The sequence below is a fragment of the Carcharhinus amblyrhynchos genome, chromosome 2 (genome assembly GCF_965287045.1).
Source record: "Carcharhinus amblyrhynchos chromosome 2, sCarAmb.v2.hapA, whole genome shotgun sequence".
NCBI classification, from domain to species: Eukaryota; Metazoa; Chordata; class Chondrichthyes; order Carcharhiniformes; family Carcharhinidae; genus Carcharhinus; species Carcharhinus amblyrhynchos.
Window position 1 is genome coordinate 137,961,242 of NC_137325.1, and position 21,662 is coordinate 137,982,903.

At 43.4% G+C, this 21,662-nt stretch overlaps 1 protein-coding gene across 1 annotated transcript in view; it reads left to right on the plus strand.

Annotated features, from left to right (window-relative positions):
- Positions 1-21,662, plus strand: part of obscnb (obscurin, cytoskeletal calmodulin and titin-interacting RhoGEF b) — a 696,366-nt gene that overhangs the window by 593,709 nt on the left and 80,995 nt on the right. The window contains exons 102-107 of the mRNA XM_080214757.1: positions 4,382-4,493; positions 6,032-6,489; positions 8,935-9,064; positions 9,304-9,425; positions 12,503-12,604; positions 17,734-17,821. Coding sequence (XP_080070883.1) covers positions 4,382-4,493; positions 6,032-6,489; positions 8,935-9,064; positions 9,304-9,425; positions 12,503-12,604; positions 17,734-17,821 — 1,012 coding nt within the window. The remainder of the gene's footprint in view (positions 1-4,381; positions 4,494-6,031; positions 6,490-8,934; positions 9,065-9,303; positions 9,426-12,502; positions 12,605-17,733; positions 17,822-21,662) is intronic.

Below are 21,662 nucleotides of genomic sequence, written 5' to 3' on the forward strand. Positions count from 1 at the left end.
ACAGTCTAGCCTATATGAGACTTCAGATCCACAGTAATGTGGTTGATTCTTAAATGCCCTCTGAAATGACCTAGCAAGCCACTCAGCTATATTCAACCGCGACAAATGGAAGAAAATGGAATGAAACTGGACAAACCACCCAACAGCAAGCTAGGCACCAGAAACAACAATGGCAAACCCAGCTATCTCACAGCCTAGTCAAGCAACAACCTGACATAGTCATACTCACAGAATCATACCTTACAGCTAATGTCCCAGACACCACAATCACCATCCTTGGCTATGTCCTGTGTCACTACAGGACAGACCCAGTAGAAGTGGCACGGCACAGTGGGAGTTGGGAGGATGGGAGTTGCCGTGGGAATCCTCAACATTGATTCTGGACTCAATGAAGTTTCATGGCACTAGGTCAAACATGGGGAAGGAAGCCTCCTGTTAATTACCTCCTCAGCTGATGAATGAGTACCCCTTCCCTCTGAACACTGAAGGAAGCACTGAAAGACACAGAATGTACTGTGGGGGCATTCAATGTCAATCATCAAAAGTGGCTCAATACTACCACTACAGACAGAGCTGGCAGATGATAAGGCAACCAATACCTCATCTTTGACTTCATTCTTGACCTCATCCTCACCAACTTGCCTGCTGCAGATGCACATGTCCATGACCATATTGGTAGGAGTGACCTCTGCACAATCCTTGTGGAGACAAAATCCGGTCTTTGCATTGAAGATACGCCCTGTGTTGTGTGGTACAACTACTGTGCTAAATGTGATAGATTTCAAACAGATCTAGCAGCTCAAAAATGAGCATTCATGAGGTGCTGTGGGCCATTAGCAGCAGCAGAATTGTACTCAACCACAATCTATAACGTTATGGCACGGCGTACCATTCTACCATTACCGCCAAGCCAGGGGAACAAACTTGGTTCAATACAGAGAGCAGGAGGGCCTGCCGGGAGCAACTCCAAGCATACCCAAAAATGAGGTGTCAACCTGGTGAAGCTATGAAACAGGACTACTTGCATTCCAAACAGCATAAGCAGCAAGTAATAGAGCTAAGCAATCCCACAACCAAAGGATCAAATGTAAGCTCTGCAGTTGTGTCGCATCCAGCTGTGAATGGTGGTGGACAATTAAACACCCCCATCCTCTATGATGGAGGAGCCCAGCACACCAGTGCAAAAGATAAGGCTGAAGCATTCAAAAAAGTCTTCAGCCAGAAGTGCCCAGTGGATGATCCATCTCAGCCTCCTCCAGCATTATGGCTGTCAGTCTTCAGCCAATTTGATTCATGCCATGTGATATCAAGAAATGGCTGAAGGCACTGGAAACTGCAAAGGCTACGGATTCTGACAATATTCCAGCAATGGTAATGAAGACTTGTGCTCCAAAACTTGTCACGCCCCTAGCCAAGCTGTTCTAGTACAGCAACAACAGTGGCATTTACCTGGCAATGTGGAAAAGTGCCTAGGTATGTCCTGTACATAAGGAACAGGACAAATCCAACGTGGAAATTATTGCACCGTCCGTCTGCTCTCAAATATCAGTAAAGTGATGGAAGGGATCATCAACAGCACTATTCTGTGGCACTCACTCAACAATGACTTTCTCACAGATTCTCAGTTTGCGTTCCACCAGGGTCCTCAGCTCCTGACCTTACTACTGCCTTGGTTCAAACATGGATGTAAGAGCTGAATGCCAGATGTGAGGTGAGAATGACAGCCCTTGACATCAAGGCAGCATTTGACTGAATGCTGACAAGGAAGCCTAGCAAAAATGAGTCAGTGAGAATCAGGTAAAAATCTCTGCTGGTTGAAGCCATATCTGGCACAAAGGAAAATGGTCGCGGTGGTTGAAGATCGATCAAATCTGCTCCAGGACCTCACTGTAGGAGTTCCTCCAGGCAGTTTCCTCAACTCAACCATCTTCAGTTGCCTTACCAATGAGCTTTTTTCTATCATAAGGTCAGAATGGAGATATTCACTGATGGCTGAACAATGTTCAGTATCATTCATGACTACTCAGATACTAAAGCAGCCTTTATCCAAAATTCCAAATGCAGCAAGACCTGGACAGTACCCAGGCTTAGGCTAACAAGTGGCAAATGATATTTGTGCCACACAAGTGTCAGACAATGACCATCTCCAACAAGAGGGGATCTAACCATTGTTCCTTAACAGCCAATGGCATTACCATTGCTGATTCTCCCTCTATCAACATTCTGGGGTTACCGTTGACCAAAAATTGAACCAGACTCGCCATATAAATACTGCAGCTACCAGAGCAGGTCAAAGGCCAGGAATCCTGTGGAAAGTAAATCACCTCCTGAATCACCAAAGCCTGTCCCCAATCTACAAGGCACAAGTCAGGAATGTGATGGAATACTGCCCACTTGCCTGGATGGGTGCAGCTTCAACAACACTCAAACAGCTTGACATCATCCAGGATAAACCAACCCACTTGATTGCTATCTTTCATCACCAGCGAGAAGTGGCAGTTGTGTGTACCATCTACAAGATGCATTGCAGGAACTCACCAAGATCCCTAAGGCAGCACCTTCCAAACCTATGACTAAATCCATCTAGAAGGACAGAAGTAGCAGATATCTGGGAGCACCAACATCTAGAGTTTCCCCTCCAAGTCACTCACCATCATGACTTGGAAATATATCGCCATTCCTTCACTGGGTCAAAATCCTGGAATACCCTCACTCTCAGCACTGTGGATGTATCTGCATCTCAGGGACTGGAGCAATTCAAGAAGGCAGCTTACCACCATTTCCTCAAGGGCACCTATGGATGGATGACAAATGCTGGTCTATCCAGCAATGCAGGGTTGGAGGCAGCCTGCTGACTAGATGGGTCTGTTGTCTTGGGTGAATTTGGCAGCTGTCCTGTAGAGAGTTGTGACCTGGAGGGCTCTGACTTCGTTTGGCTTTCCTTCTAGTGAGAAGTCTGACAATACCAGCTTTAAATCCAACCAATTTATTTGATAGTAAACTCACAAGCTTTCGAGGTTTCCCTCTTCGTCAGGTGAATGAAAAGTTCTGGCCTCAGACAGAGCTTATAACAGCACAGACAGTTCACAGATTACTGATTAGAATGCGAATCTTTACACCTAACCTGCTATTCAAGTCTTAAAGTGGCTAATAATGTGAGTGGAAGGAGCACTGAGCACAGGTTAAAGAGATGTGTACTGTCTCCAGACAATACAGTAAGTGAGGTTTTGGAAACCCAGGCAAGTCATGGGGGTTACAGATAGTGCGACATGAACCCAAGATCCCTGTTGAGACCGTCCTCGTGTGCGGAACATGGCTATCAGTCTCTGCTCAGCGACTCTGCTCTGTCGTGTGTCATGAAGGCCGCCTTGGAGAATGTTTACCCGAAGGTCAGAGACCGAATGCCCGTGACCACTGAAGTGTTCGCCAACAGAAAGGGAACAGCGTTGCCTGCTGATTGTTGAGCGATGTTCATTCATCCTTTGTCGTAGCGTCTGCATGGTCTCCGCAATGTACCATGCTTCGGGGCATCCTTTCTTGCAACGTATCAGGTAGACAACGTTGGCCGAGTTGCAACAGATCAACAAATGTACCTGGTGGATGATATTCTCACATGTGATGATGTCATCCATACCAATGATCCAGCATGTCTTGCAGAGGTTGCTGTGGCAGGTTTGTGTGGTATTGTGGTCACTGTTCTCCTGAAGGCTGGGTAGTTTGCTGCGAACAATGGTCTGTTTGAGGTTGTGCGGTTGTCTGAAGGCAAGAAGTGGGGGTGTGGGGATGGCCCTGGCGAGATGTTCGTCTTCATTAATGATATGTTGAAGACTCTAGAGAAGATGTCATAGCTTCTCCGCTCCAGGGAAGTACTAGACGAAGAAGGGTACTCTGTCCACCATGTCCCATGTTTGTCTTCTGAGGAGGTCGGTGCGGTTTTTCGCTGTGGCGCATCAGAACTGTCGATTGATGAGTCGAGCACCATATCCTGTTCTTATGAGGGCATCTTTCAGCGTCTGGAGGTGTCTGTCACAATCCTCCTCATTCAATCGACAGTTCCAATGTGCCACAGCAAAAAACTGCACCGACCTCCTCAGAAGACAAACAGCTCCCAAATTCTTATAGAGAATCCATGGAAACAGTCCCTTTACAATCTTTTGAACTGGGGAGAAGACTTGATGTTTTAGAAAATAAAAGGAATGGAAGCCATTGATATACGATTTGCTGGAAAGATAAAGTTATTGAACCTTGGGTGCCCACTTTGAATTAGCTGTCAACAATGAGAAAACTAAAAGGCCTCATTAGAGCAATTTCAGTTGAGAATAACTTTTTAATTGCAAAATCTATACTCCTGAGTTGAACTCATTGCTTTGTCCATTTCCAGGAAGAGTTGCTGATATTGCACTGGAAAACACTGGAGCTAGAACAAGAACAACAACTCAAGTACAGATACCAAGTCCAGAGTACGGAGTGCAAAGGAGCAAGGCTGATACAAAGTGAGTACTGACTCTGCAGGTTACCTCGTGTCCTTTAAGAGTTACATTAAAGTAAGTGCCATCACAATACTCTCTTTAAAAATATCTCATGGATTGTAAGTCGAGATGTTGCTGCAGATGGTAAGTGCTTTTCGGTATCTATGATGGACTTTTACTCTGTTGCCGGGTTGGAATTTACCATTGGTAATAACCAGTTACCACCAATGGCAGTTTTGTCAAATTGCAACATAGCAATAGAACACTAGCAATAATATCAGTAGTCAATAAAAGATTTTTAAGTGGTGTGCTATCTGTCATTACCAGCTTTCCTTGTACTAGGTGCTCAGTTGTTTATTGATACTGAATTAAGAGAGGAATAAAAATCCCAGTTGCAATCAGACCATTTCTTATCCACCCGAGCTGCTTTTTTGATCTACCTTTACTCCAACTCTTGCAGTGTAAATACTAACATGATTGTTTCCCCTTTAAATTTGGCATTCCCCACCAATAATGTAACAGACTCTAAGTAGGCAATTCATCAAACTGAAATTAAAGTAATTTCCAGTTCCTTCAGAGTTGTAAGATTTTCTAGTATGTTTAGTATCCTGTGGTTAAAGTAACAACGTATGAGGGTGATTAGCATATTTGGCAGAAAGAAAATTGATGAGTGGGTTTTCTACATCATAACAGTGATTCTACTTCAAAAAGAGCTTTGTGGACTGTAAAGTACTCTAGGACACCCTGAAGTGACAAAAACTGCCAAGTAAATGCAAGCTTTTCTTTTGAGGGATTCTTGAAGGATTGTCTGCTTTGTTTTTAACATCATTGCATTATGAACATTAGGGAGGGAATCTGAGAGGTGGGAGTATAGCAGAGGGATAGAAACAGAAGTTGAAAAGAGACAACAGTTCAACAAATGGGCACTAAATATCAACAGAGAAACAAGAAAGAGACCACCCACATGATTTAATGCCTACCTACATGGTAAATGGTGATGGAAGGCATGTAATCAGGCTGGAAGGTGGTGGTAGGATCCCCAAAGCTTCCCACCTCTTCCCTGATTAAGGACAGGGCAAGAAGATTTGTGGAAGGCCTTCCCACTCCCAACAACAATTGAGGCAATTAAATGGGACTGTCAGTTTACCTGAAGCCCAAAGAACAAACCCTTTTGGAATTGCCTGAGGACTTCCAGTGATGGGGGACAGGGGTGGTCACTCTTCCCTTGTCAAGCCCTATGACTGGTAGCTCTCACAGGCAGGATTTCTGCCTTCAGAATCCTTGGTCCAGGAAGGCCCAACACTGTCCACTTAAGTGCCTGATTCACACTTAATTTGGGTTGTCCTCCCATATGCAGGTTACTCAAGGCTCTCCAGCTGGCAGGCAAGAGCCCCATTGCCTACATTAAATTTCACCCTATATTACAGAAATGGCAGAATGAGCAATAGAAACAATAGAGACAAATAAATACATTTGCAATGGATGCAATTGCAATACCTTAGGATGTTTAAACTAATTAATTGTAAGATTAAAATTCTCAATGCCTCTGATTGCCTTTCCAGCAAACATGCATTACAAGAAAAATATTTGCCAGAATTCACATGTGCAAGTACGTCCCAAAAGTCAAAGAGAAAAAGTGTAACATTCTCAGAGATCAACTTAAACAATGAAGACGAAACACCTCCCTTGGCTGCAGAATATAATCAACACTCAACCAACAGAAAAGATGATGAAAAGAGAAAAGAAACTTATTCAAACAAAGAAGAGACAACAACACCTTCAGAACTGGAAGAAGCTATTCAAGTCTCACCTGTACATGAAGGCATGGAAATAGCTTTCAATAAATTGGCAGATTCGCCAGTGATTTATATGGATCTACCACAAGACAGTAGGGTAGTGGCAGAAATTCCAGAACAGTTTACAGAACGGATGAAGCCACTTGAAATTGAGAAACCTTTTAAACCAGATACATCAGACTCTCAACCTAGCAATGTTGATGGTCAAGCCAGGCCTGTAAAAGGTTAGTCACATTCCAGATTAGTATGGTTGTCTGTTATTTGTCAGCATTATCTTTTCATGGAGATCATGGTGAGAGCAAACTCTTATGCCTGCATGTGCAGAAGCAGAATAACACTAAAAAAGGCATACTCTCCACGTGAACATGTTTGGGAAAGGAATGAAGTGACAAGAATCCACATTGTCTTTATAACCATACAATAATAACACAATGATATAATTTATGTCTTTCAAATGTATGTTTTCAAGCATTGAGATATTTTGTCAAACACTTTTTGTTTTCAATGCCCTGACTATATAGGTAACATCCAACTTTGAATTATATGAATATTGTTAAGTTAGGATATATTTGGCAAGCAATCATGCTGATTTTATTTCTGATATTTTCTGAGATAAATGGGGAAGCACACACTCATCCATTTTGCAGTATTTAACAAAACCAGGAAGGTGGAATGAAATGCAATGAATTTATAATCATCTTTTAAACACAGTAGTGCCAGAAATGTTGATTAGATGCACTGTACAAAGATTTGCTCACTCTACAACATTCTAACTCTGCTTCCTGAACATTTTCCTGCTGTGACCCGATTTGATGGTTTCTAAATTGCCATTACCACTCAGTGACACCTGTGAGAGTAAGGTGGAGAGACCTGTGGGAGTGAGTGTGGAGATTGGGAGCCAGGGAGGTGTAGGGGGGTTGGGCGGAAGGGGGGACGCCTGAAAGAACATGGATCAGAGATTTTAGTCTTCGTGGATATTTAAAATTTGCTTCCTTAGTGGGTTTTTTGAACAGGCATCAGGCCTCAAGCACTCCTATCATTAAAAATAGCAACGATTTAAAGGGGTTCACAGCTTTTAACGTTCAGTCAAAATTCAGACAAGATTCTGGGGTTATAAGCTGCTGTGGAGCTCTGACTTTTGAATCTAAACAAATCAAATCAAGTCAAAAGTCAGAGCTCCATGGCAACTTATAACCCCAGAGTCTTGTCTTGCAACTCCACTGGGGGTCACCATCCCCAGTTTGAGAAGCCCTGTTCCAGCTGCATTTCACTAAATGGATGAGGAGAATAACTCAGAAATAAATCTATATTTGTTTTTTAAAAGGGCGCATCTAATGGGAGATAATTGCATGGTAAAGTAATTATTCCCTTTGATTCTATTCCATTAATACATCTCTAGTTTTTAAATACTTAAGCATTCATTACCACAGCAAGTGTAGTAGATCCATTTCAGAGATGCCAAAACCTCTGAAATATCACTTACAGATCTCGCATATTTGTCAAGAATCAGCATACTTTACGCTCCTTTTACGTCTTTTACACAGGAGAAGGAAAAAGTTTATTCCTGCTCCTGAATAAGAAAGAATTATGGAAGACCATAATGGTTGCTATAGTGTCGAGTGTTGTTTCGTGACAGGAAGCCAGAGATTAACAGTGGATGAATATTCCCACATTTTGAGGCAATTCTCCCATCCCATTGCGCTGCATTTTTAAAAACAGCGGACCCGGAGACTCTGGAGGTGGCTGATTTGCATGATTTGCACTCGATGTCTGGGTCTGAGCGTCAGCTCCGTGCCGGAAATCACTTGCGGGGAGCTCGTGGCCTGGCCTCTTTGGAGTGAAGGGGGGGCAATCGAGGCTCCCCAGAGGGTCGGGGGGTGGGGTGGAATTGGAGATAGGCCCCCTGGCACTGCCCAAGCGGCAAAGTGCCAATGCCCAGGGAACATCTTGGCACTGCCTATTGAGTATGGGGCACTGCCATGGGGCCGGAGTCTGACAGAGCTCTTGGGGCTCATGCTGCCATTCTGCAGTCAGGATTGGTGAGGGGGTGGGGGGCACGGTTTGGTCGGGCTGTCGATATGGGAGGGGTGCGGGGATCAGGAGGGGCTGGGGTAGGGAGGGGAGGATGTCAGAGCATATTTGGGTGGCCAGCATTCGGGCCATGGTGGGGGGGTGTTGTCGCACAGCAGGCGATGTGGGGGTTATCGAGTTAGCGATCAAGTTGACCAACAATCAGCAGGCAGGCAGATAGGGGCCACTGCGCACGCACCGATCTGAGTGCTGACAGATTGGTGCATGTGCAGTGGCTCACCCAGTGCGATTCTGTCAGCCTCTCCAGCAGGAACAGACCCTGCCTACAGATTTTTGGAGTGATTCATGCTAGTGCACTCTGCAGTGCACGGAGTGTGGGAGATTCATTTTTAAACTCCCGCTGAACAAACCAGCATGATTTACTCCAGTTGCCACACAAATTCAATACTTAGAATTTTTTTGGGAGAATCTCCCTCTTTGTTTTTCATTTTCTTTGGGATTTAGTGTTGTTTGCCACTGCAAATTAAATAAGTGAAGAGTTCATGTCAGGATACACAGGTGTGTATGTAGATGATGTGCTTGCTCTGCCTTTTCTGATTCCTGTGCTTACTTATGAATGTAATTTTTCTCATACACAGGTTTGGGGAATGAGAATATTCAACCTGTTACTGTGAAGAAGCTGCGTGAAATACAGTTTAGCCCAACCACATTCAGAAGAAAAACATTTGAAGTTCATTTAAATGTAACTGAGCCAAATATTTTCTCAAGGTAACCCTTCCCTTGTAGTTTTAAGTAAAATATAATCTGCATCCAAAGGGAAGAAAAGTTAATGATAATTACAAGCATACTGCAACATTTAATATTGAAATGGAGTTCATGACTTGTCAGTTTGAAATCACAGTAATGACATGCATTCTCTTGAAGTACCACATTTTAACTGAATCATTCTTTTGCTATTATTACTGTCTATACCTTACATTGACACTTACCTTTTTATTTTTGTCAAGGATTTTAAGTGAAAGAGTTGGTAACAGGGAAGAAGAAGTGCACACACTGCCTGAAATCAAGAGGCACTCTAGGGGTCATCTGGAGAGCTACCGTGCTCATTTGGCTGCACAAGAGTGTCCAGGTGATATGAATGACAATACTTAACAGTCTTCAATACTAACCAAGCATAGTTATAAATGTTATTACGTATATTACAATATGTTGCTGTGTGATGATAAAGATTTAAGTTAACTATAGTTAATTAGTATATTTCAACTGAAATTTAAGGAAACATTTGGTATTCCCTTCTGCACGTGAAACGGTTAACATTTCAGGTCAGTAAATTTTCAAGCTCAGCAACTTGAAGTGGGTTAGATCTTTGCTCCTGAATGAGACAGATCACAGGAGCCATGGTGAGATGATGTAAAATAAAGTATCTATTACAAACTTCAAAATATTAAAAAAATCTCATTGATAAAAGCCCATTCTATGTTAAGATTATGAAGGGGATGGATAGGGTAGAGGTAGAGAGATTCTTCCTGCTTAGAAAGGATAGCAGGACTAGAGGGCACAGCCTCAAGATAAGGGCGGGGGGGGCAGTTTAGATCGGAGTTGAGGAGGAACTTCTTCAGTCAAAGGGTGGTGAACCTCTGGAATTCTCTGCCCTTTGAAGTGGTGGAGGCTGCCTCGCTAAATATATTTAAGTCACGGGTAGATAGTTTTTGACAGACCAGGGAATTAAGGGTTATGGGGAGAAAGCGGGCAAGTGGAACTGATCCACTTCAAATCAGCCACGATCTTATTGAATGGCGGAGCAGGCTCGAAGGGCTAGATGGCCTACTCCTGCTTCTATTTCTTATGTTCTTATGTTCTTATTAATCATAATTACCCCTGTCCCAATTATAAACCTTGCCCTGTTGCGTGACCCTATCCCTCTTCATTGCAATAATGAAAGACACCAAATTGTGGTCACATCTCCAAAGCGCTCTCCCACAAACAAATCTAACACTTGGCCCGGTTCATTACCCAGTACCAAGCACTCCTGCAACCTTGATACCTTCCTCAGTACCTCTCACGACCCTCAACATTGGCTTCTGGGCTACAGCTTGTTTTCCCATCCCCCTGACAAATTAGTTTAAACCCCCCCCCCCCGAACAGCTGTAGCAAATTTCCCTCCCAGGATATTGGTGCCCCTCTGGTTCAGATGGAAACCGTTGTGTTTGTACAGGTCCCATCTTCCCCAGAATGTGTTCCAATTATCCATGTAAATGAAACCCTCACTCCTATACCATCCCAGCAGCCACATGTTTATCTGCATTCTTTCTCTGTTCCTCAACTCGCTAGCATGTGGCAATAAATCAGAGATGACAAATGCTTTTTCCTGGCTCTCAGTTTCCATCCTAACTCCCTAAATTCCTGTTTAAATTCCTGTCCCTCCTCCTGCCTCTGTCGTTGGTACCGATGTATACCACGACCTGCGACTGATCCCCCTCCCCCTAAAGGATCCTGGAAACATGGTTCGAGATGTCACGGACCCTGGCACCGGGAGGCAACATACTATCCGTGAGTCTCTTTTGCTGCAGCAGAACCTCCTATCTGTCCCTCTAACCATCGCTTCCCCGATAACTATTGCTCTTCTGCTCTCCCCCTTCCGTTCTGAAGCACAGTGAGAGACTCAGTGCTGGAGGTCCGATCACCTTGGCTTACCACTGGTAGGTTGTCCCCCTCAACAGTATCCAACACAATATACTTGTTGCTGAGGGTAACGACCAGAGGGGATCCCTGCACTGGCTGCTTCCTCCCAGCCCCTCTCACCGTCACCCACCTATCTTCATCCTTCAGAGTAAATCCACTTTTATTTATGATCACCTCTGCCTCCCGAATGATCCTAAGTTCATCCAGCTCCAGCTCCATTTCCCTAACACGGTTTATGAGGAGTTGGAGATGGGTGCACTTCCCACAGGTGAAATCAGCAGGGACACCGACAGCATCCCTCACCTCAAACATCCTGCAGGACGAACATTGCACTGCCTTTCCTGCCATTCCCTCTAGATAACTTGCTGATAAAAAGAAAAACCTTGCCTGACATTCCCTCAGCCCTGTTAGGTTAGAGGAAGAAACAAACAAAAAGAAAGAAGAAAGCTCACCTGCTCTCACTCCAAGATGTTTTTTTAGGTTAGAGAAGGGGGAGGGTGGGAGACTCTTCACATGTAGTGTCTCCGGCTTCCTCCCCGTTCAAATTTATTAGGCAAGAAAAAACTTCCTAGGTCTCACTGGGGCCTACTTCCGGTTTTACACTTCGGGCTGCCTTAGAAAAAACTCCGAAAAAAAGTAAATTAAAAATCCCTCTTACCTACTAGCTCTCCTCACTTGAATCACCTCTCGAGCTGCTCCTCTGGAACAGTGAGATCAAAACCTTGAAGGTAAGTACATTTTAAAGAGAAAAAAAAACTTCTCAGGTCTCACTGGGACCTACTTCCGGTTTTACACTTCAGGCTGCCTCAGAAAAGCCTCCAAAAAAAGTTAAAAATCCCTCCGACCTACTAGTTCTCCTCATTTGAATCACCTCTTTAGCTGCTCCTCTGAAAGACATGCTGGTTAGGTGTATTGGCCATGTTAAATTTTCACTCTCTGTATACCTGAAGAGGCACCAGAGTGTGGCAAGGAGGGGATTTTCACAGTAACAGTGTTATTGTAAGCCTACTAGTGACACAAATAAATAAGCAGAAGTTGCTGCTGAGTCACCTTCTTGAACAGCTGCAAATCATGTAGTATAGGGACAGTTACAGTGCTGTTGGGAAGAGAGTTCCAGAATTTTTGACCTAGCAGCTGTGAGAGAATAGTAGTAAACATCTAAGTCAGGATAGTGTGTGACTTGGATTTAGAATTTGCAGGCAATGATATTTTCATGTGTCTACTTCCCCGATTCATTTAGTTGGTGGAGATTGTGAGTTTGAAAGGTGCAGTTACAGGTTTGGTGGATTGCTGCATTGCAATTGTAAGTGATACTGCTGCCACTGAATCCCAGCAATGAAGAGAGTTAGTGTCTAAAGTGATGGTTGCAATAATAGTTAAGAAAGCTTATTTCTCCTGGATGATGTGGAGCTTCTTGGGTGTTGCAGTCATGTATGCAAGTGGCTCAGGCTTTTGGCCACTACAAACCAATTTGCCCATTCCTCAGATATCAGTCTAGCATTTCTTACTTTTCTATTTCTATAGCTATTCCTGAAGAACAAGACATAGAACCTAGCGATTCCCAGAATATCAGCACCTTGCAACAGTTATTGTCACTCAAGACACCTGTTTTTAGCACCGGCACAGGTACATCTATTCTTTTGTCTCTCCTAGGAGATCACATTGGCTTTCTGTTGGTTTGGGAAGTGTATGTGTTTTAATGCACAGGACATCATAGCAGAAGAACACTGTGGAATAGTGTTTTTCCTGTCTGTCATTGTCCAAATGTTGTAAATCCACATCAAGGGATTGTCTATCTAGCCGACCCTTTTAAACCTGCCAGTAGAATCTGTGATTCTAGAATCACTAACAATAATGTATCCAGTTATTTTTTAAAACATGCTGGGTTTTTCTGTTTCATCACCTCTGGTGGTAATTCATGGTTGAATTTTATCTTCCTCTTGTTATTTAAATTTGTTTCCACTGAAACACTTAACAATAAACTGTCAATACAGTACTGCTGAAAAGAGAGACATGTTGTTGAAATCTTTTGTCTTGCATTCATCAGAGTAAATGCAAGAACACCAAATTTCACATTGTCACAGCAATACAGGAGGAAAGAATGCTGATTGGTTGGGAAGTTGATTCTGATTGGCTGAGGCATTAATCATTCGTGCCTTTGACGAAAAATTTCATCAACATCTCGCTTTTTTCAGCAATGTTTAAGTTTTGAATAAACTAAGTAATTGTTCATAAACCGCCACTTCGTGCTCACATCCGACATTTAACAGACAGAATTTCTTGGATTTAGATATTTTCTAACAGTGAAACCAGCAGAACGCTCTATCAAATTATTTTCTTTCCTGGAAAGTAAAGTCCCAAGATTTTAAAAAACTTTCAGAACTCAGCCTTCCAAATTTGAGGAATTGACCTCATTGTCCTCTATGGACTTCCTCCAGTAATTTTAGAACATAGAACACTACAGTACAAACAGACCCTTCAGCCCACAAGTTGCGCCGATCATATCCCTACCTATGAGGCTTATCTATAACCTTCAATCCCATTAAATCCCATGTACTCATCCAGAAGTCTCTTAAAAGACCCCAGCGAGTTTACCTCCACCACCACCGACGGCAGCCAATTCCACTCACTCACCACCCTCTGAGTGAAAAACTTACCCCTGACATTTCCTCTGTACCTGCTCCCCAGCACCTTAAACCTGTGTCCCCTCGTAGCAACCATTTCAGCCCTGGGAAATAGCCTCCAAGAATCCACCCTATCTATACCTCTCAACATCTTATAAACCTCTATCAGGTCACCTCTCATCCTTCGTCTCTCCAGGGAGAAAAGACCTAGCTCCCTCAACCTATCCTCATAAGGCATGCCACCCAATCCAGGCAATATCCTTGTAAATCTACTCTGCACCCTTTCAATAGCTTCCACATCCTTCTTGTAGTGAGGCGATCAGAACTGCACACAGTACTCCAAGTGGGGTCTGACAAGGGTCTTATAAAGTTGCACTATTATCTCCCAACTCCTAAACTCAATCCCTCAATTGATGAAGGCTAGTACACCATACGCCTTCTTGACCACATCCTCCACCTGCGATTTTACATCTTTGGTAGGATTTTTATTAACATTCTTGCTGCTTGCAAAATTATAGGACTGTCTTTTGACCCATTGTCAACTTCTTGCTCTGATGATGCAAAAGGCTGTCTTCACTACTTGCTTCATGGTTGTGTTCTGGATGAAGAAGCAACGAATGTTAGCAAGTGTGAGGTTTTCCACTTTGGCAGAAATAATAGTAGGAGGGAGTATTATTTAAAAGGCGAAAAGCTGCAGCATTGTACGGTGCAGAGGGACCTGGAAGTCCTTGTGCACGAGTCGCAAAAACCCAGTCTGCAGGTGCAGCAGGTGATCAAGAAGGCGAATGGAATGTTGGCCTTTATAGTGAGGGGGATAGAATATAAAAGCAGGGAGGTCTTGCTGCAACTGTACAGGACACTGGTGAGGCTGCAGCTGGAGTACTGTGTGCAGTTTTGGTCGCCACACTTGCAGAAGGATATATTGGCCTTGGAGGGAGTGCAGAGGAGGTTCACTAGGCTGATACTGGAGATGAGGGGGTTGACCTATGAAGAGACACTAAATAGACTAGGTCTGTACTCGTTGGAGTTTAGAAGGATGAGGGGAGATCTTATAGAGACGTATAAGATAATGAAGGGGATGGATAGGGTAGAAGTAGAGAGATTCTTCCTGCTTAGAAAGGATAGCAGGACTAGAGGGCACAGCCTCAAGATAAGGGGGGGGGTGCAGTTTAGATCAGAGTTGAGGAGGAATTTCTTCACTCAAGGGGTGGTGAATCTCTGGAATTCTCTGCCCGTTGAAGTGGTGGAGGCTACCTCACTAAATATATTTAAGTCATGGGTAGGTAGGTTTTTGATAGACAAGGGAATTAAGGGTTATGGGGAGAAAGCGGGAAAGTGGAACTGATCCACTTCAGATCAGCCATGATCTTATTGAATGGTGGGGCAGGCTCGAAGGGCGAGATGGCCTACTCCTGCTCCTATTTCTTACGTTCTTATGCTTCATACAGCAGGCTATAGCAATCTTGGAGGCTAGCAAAGCTGTGTTGTAAGATGCCCCCTGAAAATTTCTGGGGGGAGCAATTCTCTCATTCTGACCCACTAATTTTTTGGCGGGTCGGTACAGGAGAATCAGGCGTGCGCTGATTCGTGGGATTTGTGCATGCATTCCTGATGTGCGCGCATCTCCCAGCAAAGGATATCGGCATGGTCAGGACCATGCAGCAAACCAGCAGGACCAGCAGTTAAGTAATCTTATTTTAATGTTATTTAAATGTAATTATCGGGCTCAGGACTGAATTCTCACATCCTATGTCCTACTCTGGCGAGAATAGGCCCCTCCCCTAAGCTTTTAATGATATTCACAATTGTGACCTCTGCAGTGCACAGAGTGTGGGAGATTCAAATCTGAACTTCCAATGAAAAAACAATTGTGATTTACACCAGTGTTCCCACAGATTCAGCACTTAGAACATTTTTGAGGCGTTCCCCCGCCCCCCAGTATTGAAAATGCTGGCTGTGTTTGGTGGCGGCATGAATTACATATTTTCCGTTATCCATTGACACAAGAATGTTCTCCTGTACTTCTCCTGTCACTGAAGCTTTTTCCCAGGGTGGAAGAGTCAATTACTAGGGGGCACAGGTTTAAGGTGCGAGGGGCAAGGTTTAAAGGAGATGTACAAGGTAGATCTTTTACACAGAGAGTAGTGAGTACTTGGAACTTGTTGCCGGGGGAGGTAGTGGAAGTGGATAAGAACAGAAGAAATAGGAGCAGGAGTAGGCCATCTAGCCCTTCGAGCCTGCCCCGCCATTCAATAAGATCATGGCTGATCTGAAGTGGCTCAGTTCCACTTTCCTGCTTTCTCCCCATAACCCTTAAACCCCTTGCCTACCAAAAACCTATCTACCCGCGTCTTAAATATATTTAGCGAGGTAGCCTTCACCACTTCAACGGGCAGAGAATTCCAGAGATTCACCACCTTTTGAGTGAAGAAGTTCCTCCTCAACTCTGTTCTAAACTGCCCTCCCTTTATCTTGAGGCTGTGCCCTCTAGTCCTGCTGTCCTTTCTGAGCGGGAAGAACCTCTCCACCTCTATCCATCTCTTTCATCATTTTATACGTCTCAATGAGATCTCCCCTCATCCTTCTAAACTCTAACAAGTACAAGCCCAGTCTATTCAGCCTCTCCTCATAGCTCAACCCCCTCAACTCCGGTATCAGCCTAGTAAACCTCCTCTGCACTCCCTCCAAGGCCAAAATATCCTTGCGCAAGTACGGCGACCAAAACTGCACACAGTACTCCAGCTGCGGCCTCACCAGTGCCCTGTACAGTTGCAGCAAGACCTCCCTACTTTTATATTCAATCCCCCTTGCTATGAAGGCCAGTATCCCATTAGCCTTCCTGACCACCTGCTGCACCTGTAGGCTGGGTTTTTGCGACTCATGCACAAGGACCCCCAGGTCCCTCTGCACTGTAGCATGCTGCAGCTTTTCACCCTGTAAGTAGTAGTCCTTCCTACCATTATTCCTACCAAAGTGGATAACCTCACACTTGCCAACATTGTATTCCATCTGCCAAGGATACGATGGTGACTTTTAAGGGGCATCTTGACATGTACATGAATAGGATGGGAATAGAGGGATATGGTCCCCGGAAGGGTAGAGGGTTTTATTTAACCCAGGCAGCATGATCAGTGCAGGCTTGGAGGGCCGAAGGGCCTGTTCCTACGCTGTAATGTTTTTTGTTCTTTGTTCTTTGAACTTTTTTTTCAATTGTGAACCTCTTTGAAGTGTTATCTTTGATCCAGTTTTGGCCACACCCAGGTGATCACTGCCCCGATACACTCTCCCCCTCCTTCCCTCCCCTTCCCTCCCCAACAATGATTGCTACCCCAATACCACCCACCACCATTCCCCCCCTCCGACAATCACTGTTCCAGCCAGCCCCCAGTTGCGGAGTGCACAGCCCTATCATCCTCACCCCCGCGTCCCCTTAAGCCCTGCCCCTTCCCCAAGGGGCACTGCCCCTTATCCAACCCCACCCTCAACCACACAAGGGGCCTCAATGGCCTCTGGTCTAACTGGCGAGACTATCAAGTCAGGTTCCTTTTGGTGGGGACCATATGTGATCTGCCCAGGCCTTAAAGGCAAGTGAGCACGATGATTCCGTCCTGGGCATACTAATAATACTTAAAATTAGATTTAAATATCCAAATCAGTCTGTTTTCCTGGGGCAAGGCTGATCATGCCAGCAATCCAGAGTCGGCAAGATCGCTGGAGGCAAGAACCTGGGCGCGAACCCAGTTTTTCACCTCTCTCGTGATCTTATCAGCTTGCTGATCAGCTGGCATGACAAGCCGGTAGGATTGCTCCCTTAATCCTTACCACAGCACTACCGCTTAATTTTCCACTTCATTGATGCTTAGTTACAGTGCCTCACATGTTGACTTTTTCCTGTTATGTAAACAAATCAGGCAGCTTTACTGTGCCAGAAATGTCCAAGAGAATTTAGATGAGATGAGTGACCACTTAATTTGCCTTCTTTTTGGTAGTAAAAAACAAATGGCGGCCTTTTGGGAGGACTCCTTGCCTTTCCTTAAATATTGCCTTGACATCAGATGATTTAAAAACAAAAGTGAATAATGCAATTTTACATCTTAATATTGTTTTCTTGTTCAATTATGGGCAATTCAGAAACAAAAGTTGATAAAGAATGCTCCTTCAAGCTAGCGGGGAGAAGAAAACTGCGTTCCTACTATGATGTTAAAGAGGAAATTGGAAGGTAAATACATTTGTCAGGGAATTCTCAAGTTCTTCTAGTAAGGCATTATTACTGTTTTAATAATGAGCATATTACTCTGGAGATACTCAACAACTGAAAAGATTACTAACAAGAAAGACCATGCCTTGTGTTGTAGAGTATTGCTGAGATAAATGCAAATTATTGTTATTGAATGAGTCCTTACACTGAAGTTTACCTCTAAAGTTTGGCTAGTTGATTGTTTTTGCAATGATTCCTTACTTTTAATAAAAATACTTGAACAGTTAAATAGGTAATTTAAATATCCTGCAAGACCCATTTCTATATCAATTTTAGGCCCCTCAAACCAAATAATTGTCTTAATGTTGTTAATCAATGAGAAGTAACTAATAATTTGATGACATTCATTTAACGAGACTTGATCATGATTGTACTCTCTGCCCATTGGATTTACATTGATTGCAACCTTAAGTAACCAAGCTTCAATTATGAATCCTCTTCAACACAGAATTAATGTAGCATTGAGGACTTGACTAAACCACAAAAGAAACCAAATTAAATAAACAATCACTGTAAAGTGTATCTTATAGCCTTGATCGAAATATGGACAAAAGAGTTGAGTTCCAGAGGCAAGATTAGAAAGACTGCCCTTGACATCAAGGTTGCAATTGACTGAATATGGCATCAAAGAGTCCTAGCAAAACTGGAGTCAATGGGAATCAGGAGAACCCCCAAATCACATCCCCCGCCTCCTCCCCTGCCCCAGACACACCATTGGTTGGAATCATTACTAGCACAAAGGAAAAATGGTTATAGTGGTTGGAGGTCAACTATCTCAGCTCCAGGGCAACACTGCAGGAGTTCCTCAAGATAGTGTCCCAGGCTCAACCATCTTCAGCTACTTCATCAACGATCTTTCTTTCATCCTAAAGGTAGAGGTGGGGATGTTCTCCGATGATTGCATAATGTTCAACACCATTCACAACTCTTAAGATACTGAAACAGTCCATGTTCAAAATCAGCAAGATTCATTTGTTATAGACAGTGGGCAAGTAACATGCACCTCACACAGGAGACAGGAAATGACCATCACCAAAAAGAAAGAATCTTACCATTGCTCCTTGACATTCAATGTCATTACAATCGCTGAATTCAGCATCATGAGAGTTACCATTGACCAGAAACTGAACTGGACTAATCATGAAATTACTGCTGTCACAAGAGCATGTCAGAGGCTAGGGGTCCTACTGTGATTATCTTATCCCCTGACTCCCCAAAGCCTGTCTACAATCTATAAGGCACAAATCAGGAGTAAGATGGAATAGTCTCCACTTGCCTAGGGGGTGTAGCTCCAACAGTACTTGGGGAGCTTAACACCATCAAGGACAAAACAACCTGCTTGATTTGCACCCTTCTACACCCTCCAAGACAGATGCACAATTGCAGCAGTGCATACCATCTACATGATGCACTGCAGGAACTCACCAAACCTCCATAGGCAGCACTTTGAAACTCATAGCTACTACCATCTGGAGAACAAGTACAGCAGACACCTGGGAACATCACCACCTTCCAAACTACTCACCATCCTGACTTAGAGATATATCACCATTCATTCACTTTCATTAGGTCAAAATCTTGGAACTCTCTCCCTAATAGCACGTTGGGGGTACCTACACCTCAGGGACTGCAGTGGTTCAAGAAGGTAGCTCCTCATCACTTTCTTAAGGGCCAGCAAAGCCCACGACCTGAATTTTTGGCCATTCATGCTCCGCTGCTGCTGCAAATAAGGACAGAGAATTTGGCACTCAGCCAAATATGAATTGCAGCTCCACATAACTGGAAGGTAGCAGAGCAGAAAAAGGTAAATTGAACCCATTTTTTGGGTGTTAAATGGGGCAAAAGGTACCAATTTAATAGTGGAATGGCATTTTGCCCAATCTGCAGAATCATTGGTCCCACTGCTAAATTTGTTAAACCCCATTTTATTTAGGGATTATAGGTGAACACGTAGAATGAGTATTATGTTAATGAAGGTCCTCACTGTTCTCTGCAATATGCAAATCACTCCCATCCCTACCCCAACCTCCTCCTGCTGAGTGAGATACCAGAATTAACTGGAGGTCTGAACTGTCACTGAGCACTTCCTCAATGTCCTTGTTGCTTTACTGATAGTCACCACCACTCCCACTGGTGCTGTCAGTATTGCAGAGTTGCCAGCCTCTGTTTTACCAACAGCTCTTATGAGGCAAATGTTTGTTCTGGAGGCCTGTTGGCCAAAAAATTAAAGTGGGGTGAGCCAGCCAAGCAGAGAAAGGGTACAAGGAGCCCACCTTCAAAGTATAATCCAGCTCAATTGGGCATGGATGGACAACCCACCTAATACTTCTCCACTGCTTGTAAAATTGCTGCAGATGGGCCAGCAGTATGTCACCAATGGCACAGCATCCATTTTAATGGCCCATCCCCCTGTTTTCCCACCTGATGATGGCCTGTAAAATGTAACCCCTTATGTTTTAACAAAAGGTCATCAATGACAGTTTCATAGAATCCCTACAGTGCTGAAGGAGGCCATTCAGCCCATCAAGCCTGCACCAATAATAATCCTACCTAGGCCCTATCCCCATAACCCCACGTATTTTACCAGCTAGACCCTTGACACTAAGGGGCAATTTAGCATGGCCAATCAACTATACCTGCACAAATCTATTTCTCAAAAATACCAATGATTGAAGAATTGTTAATTAATTTTCTTTTGCCTGCAATCAATATTTAGCAAGAGTAATGACAAAAGGGAAAGAACTCTAATTATGATCAGATCTTTCTAATTGAATGTAATTCCTGTATTATTATATACTTCTCACTAATTTTATTTGATCATAAATCCACTCATGTTTGTTTAAGGAATCTATGATTGAGGTAGAAGTGGTTTTTATTCAGCACACTGAGCTGTTCAGCTATATTTTTTGAGGTCAAGGAGCTATTGTAAAACACTGAACTTACCCAGCCAGATCAAGCAGTATGTTTGGTGTACAATCAAGAAGGAGTTACCAGTACAATGTTTATTGACATTTTTTCTCAGGCAAGAGTTGGGTTTGCTACTCTGAATAGCTTCAATGGCCCCAATTGTCACAATCCCAGTTGATGTTACAACTGGATGGGAAGGTCCCAGAACTGAATCCTGGATCAAAAGACTGTGGCTTTTACTTCTTTTTCAAACATGGAGGAACAGAGTTACAGGACTGCTAATTAGTTTTAACAACAAGAAAAAAAATTTATTAAACATGAAAATGGATTATAATACAATATTCCTTTATTACTTCTTTAGCTAATGCGCACAGATTTTAAGATTAACATGGATGACAAAACCTATCTGAAGCTACAAAGTTAGTGTTTGTGGATTTCTGCTCAGAATCCTCCCAAATGATTATCATATGAGAGTTTGTACACTCCACTCTGAAGATATGCTTTAAAATTTTCTTTCACAGTAAGAGGTTCAATTAATGATCTACATTTCAAAATTCTGAAAGATATGTTTTACTAGAGCAACGTGCTCCACGTTCAGCAGTAAGACGATGCCAAGATTTCAGGGTTACACTGTGGCACCGATTCTGTTATCCAGCCAGTACTTAACAATTTAATAAGACAGTTCAAATTTTAGGATTACTTTTAGAAAATATTTCATTAATATCTTCAACCCATTTCTTGTCAGCTTTATCTGATATCTCTGAATAGAATGTTGTTCTATTTTCCAATTTCTTCTTTGTTCCCATCAAACCTTCTAGAGACAATTTTTCATTTCTTTACCGTCTTCACGAGTTGCTCTTTAGATCTTTGGCATTGGCTATCTGAACCATGATTC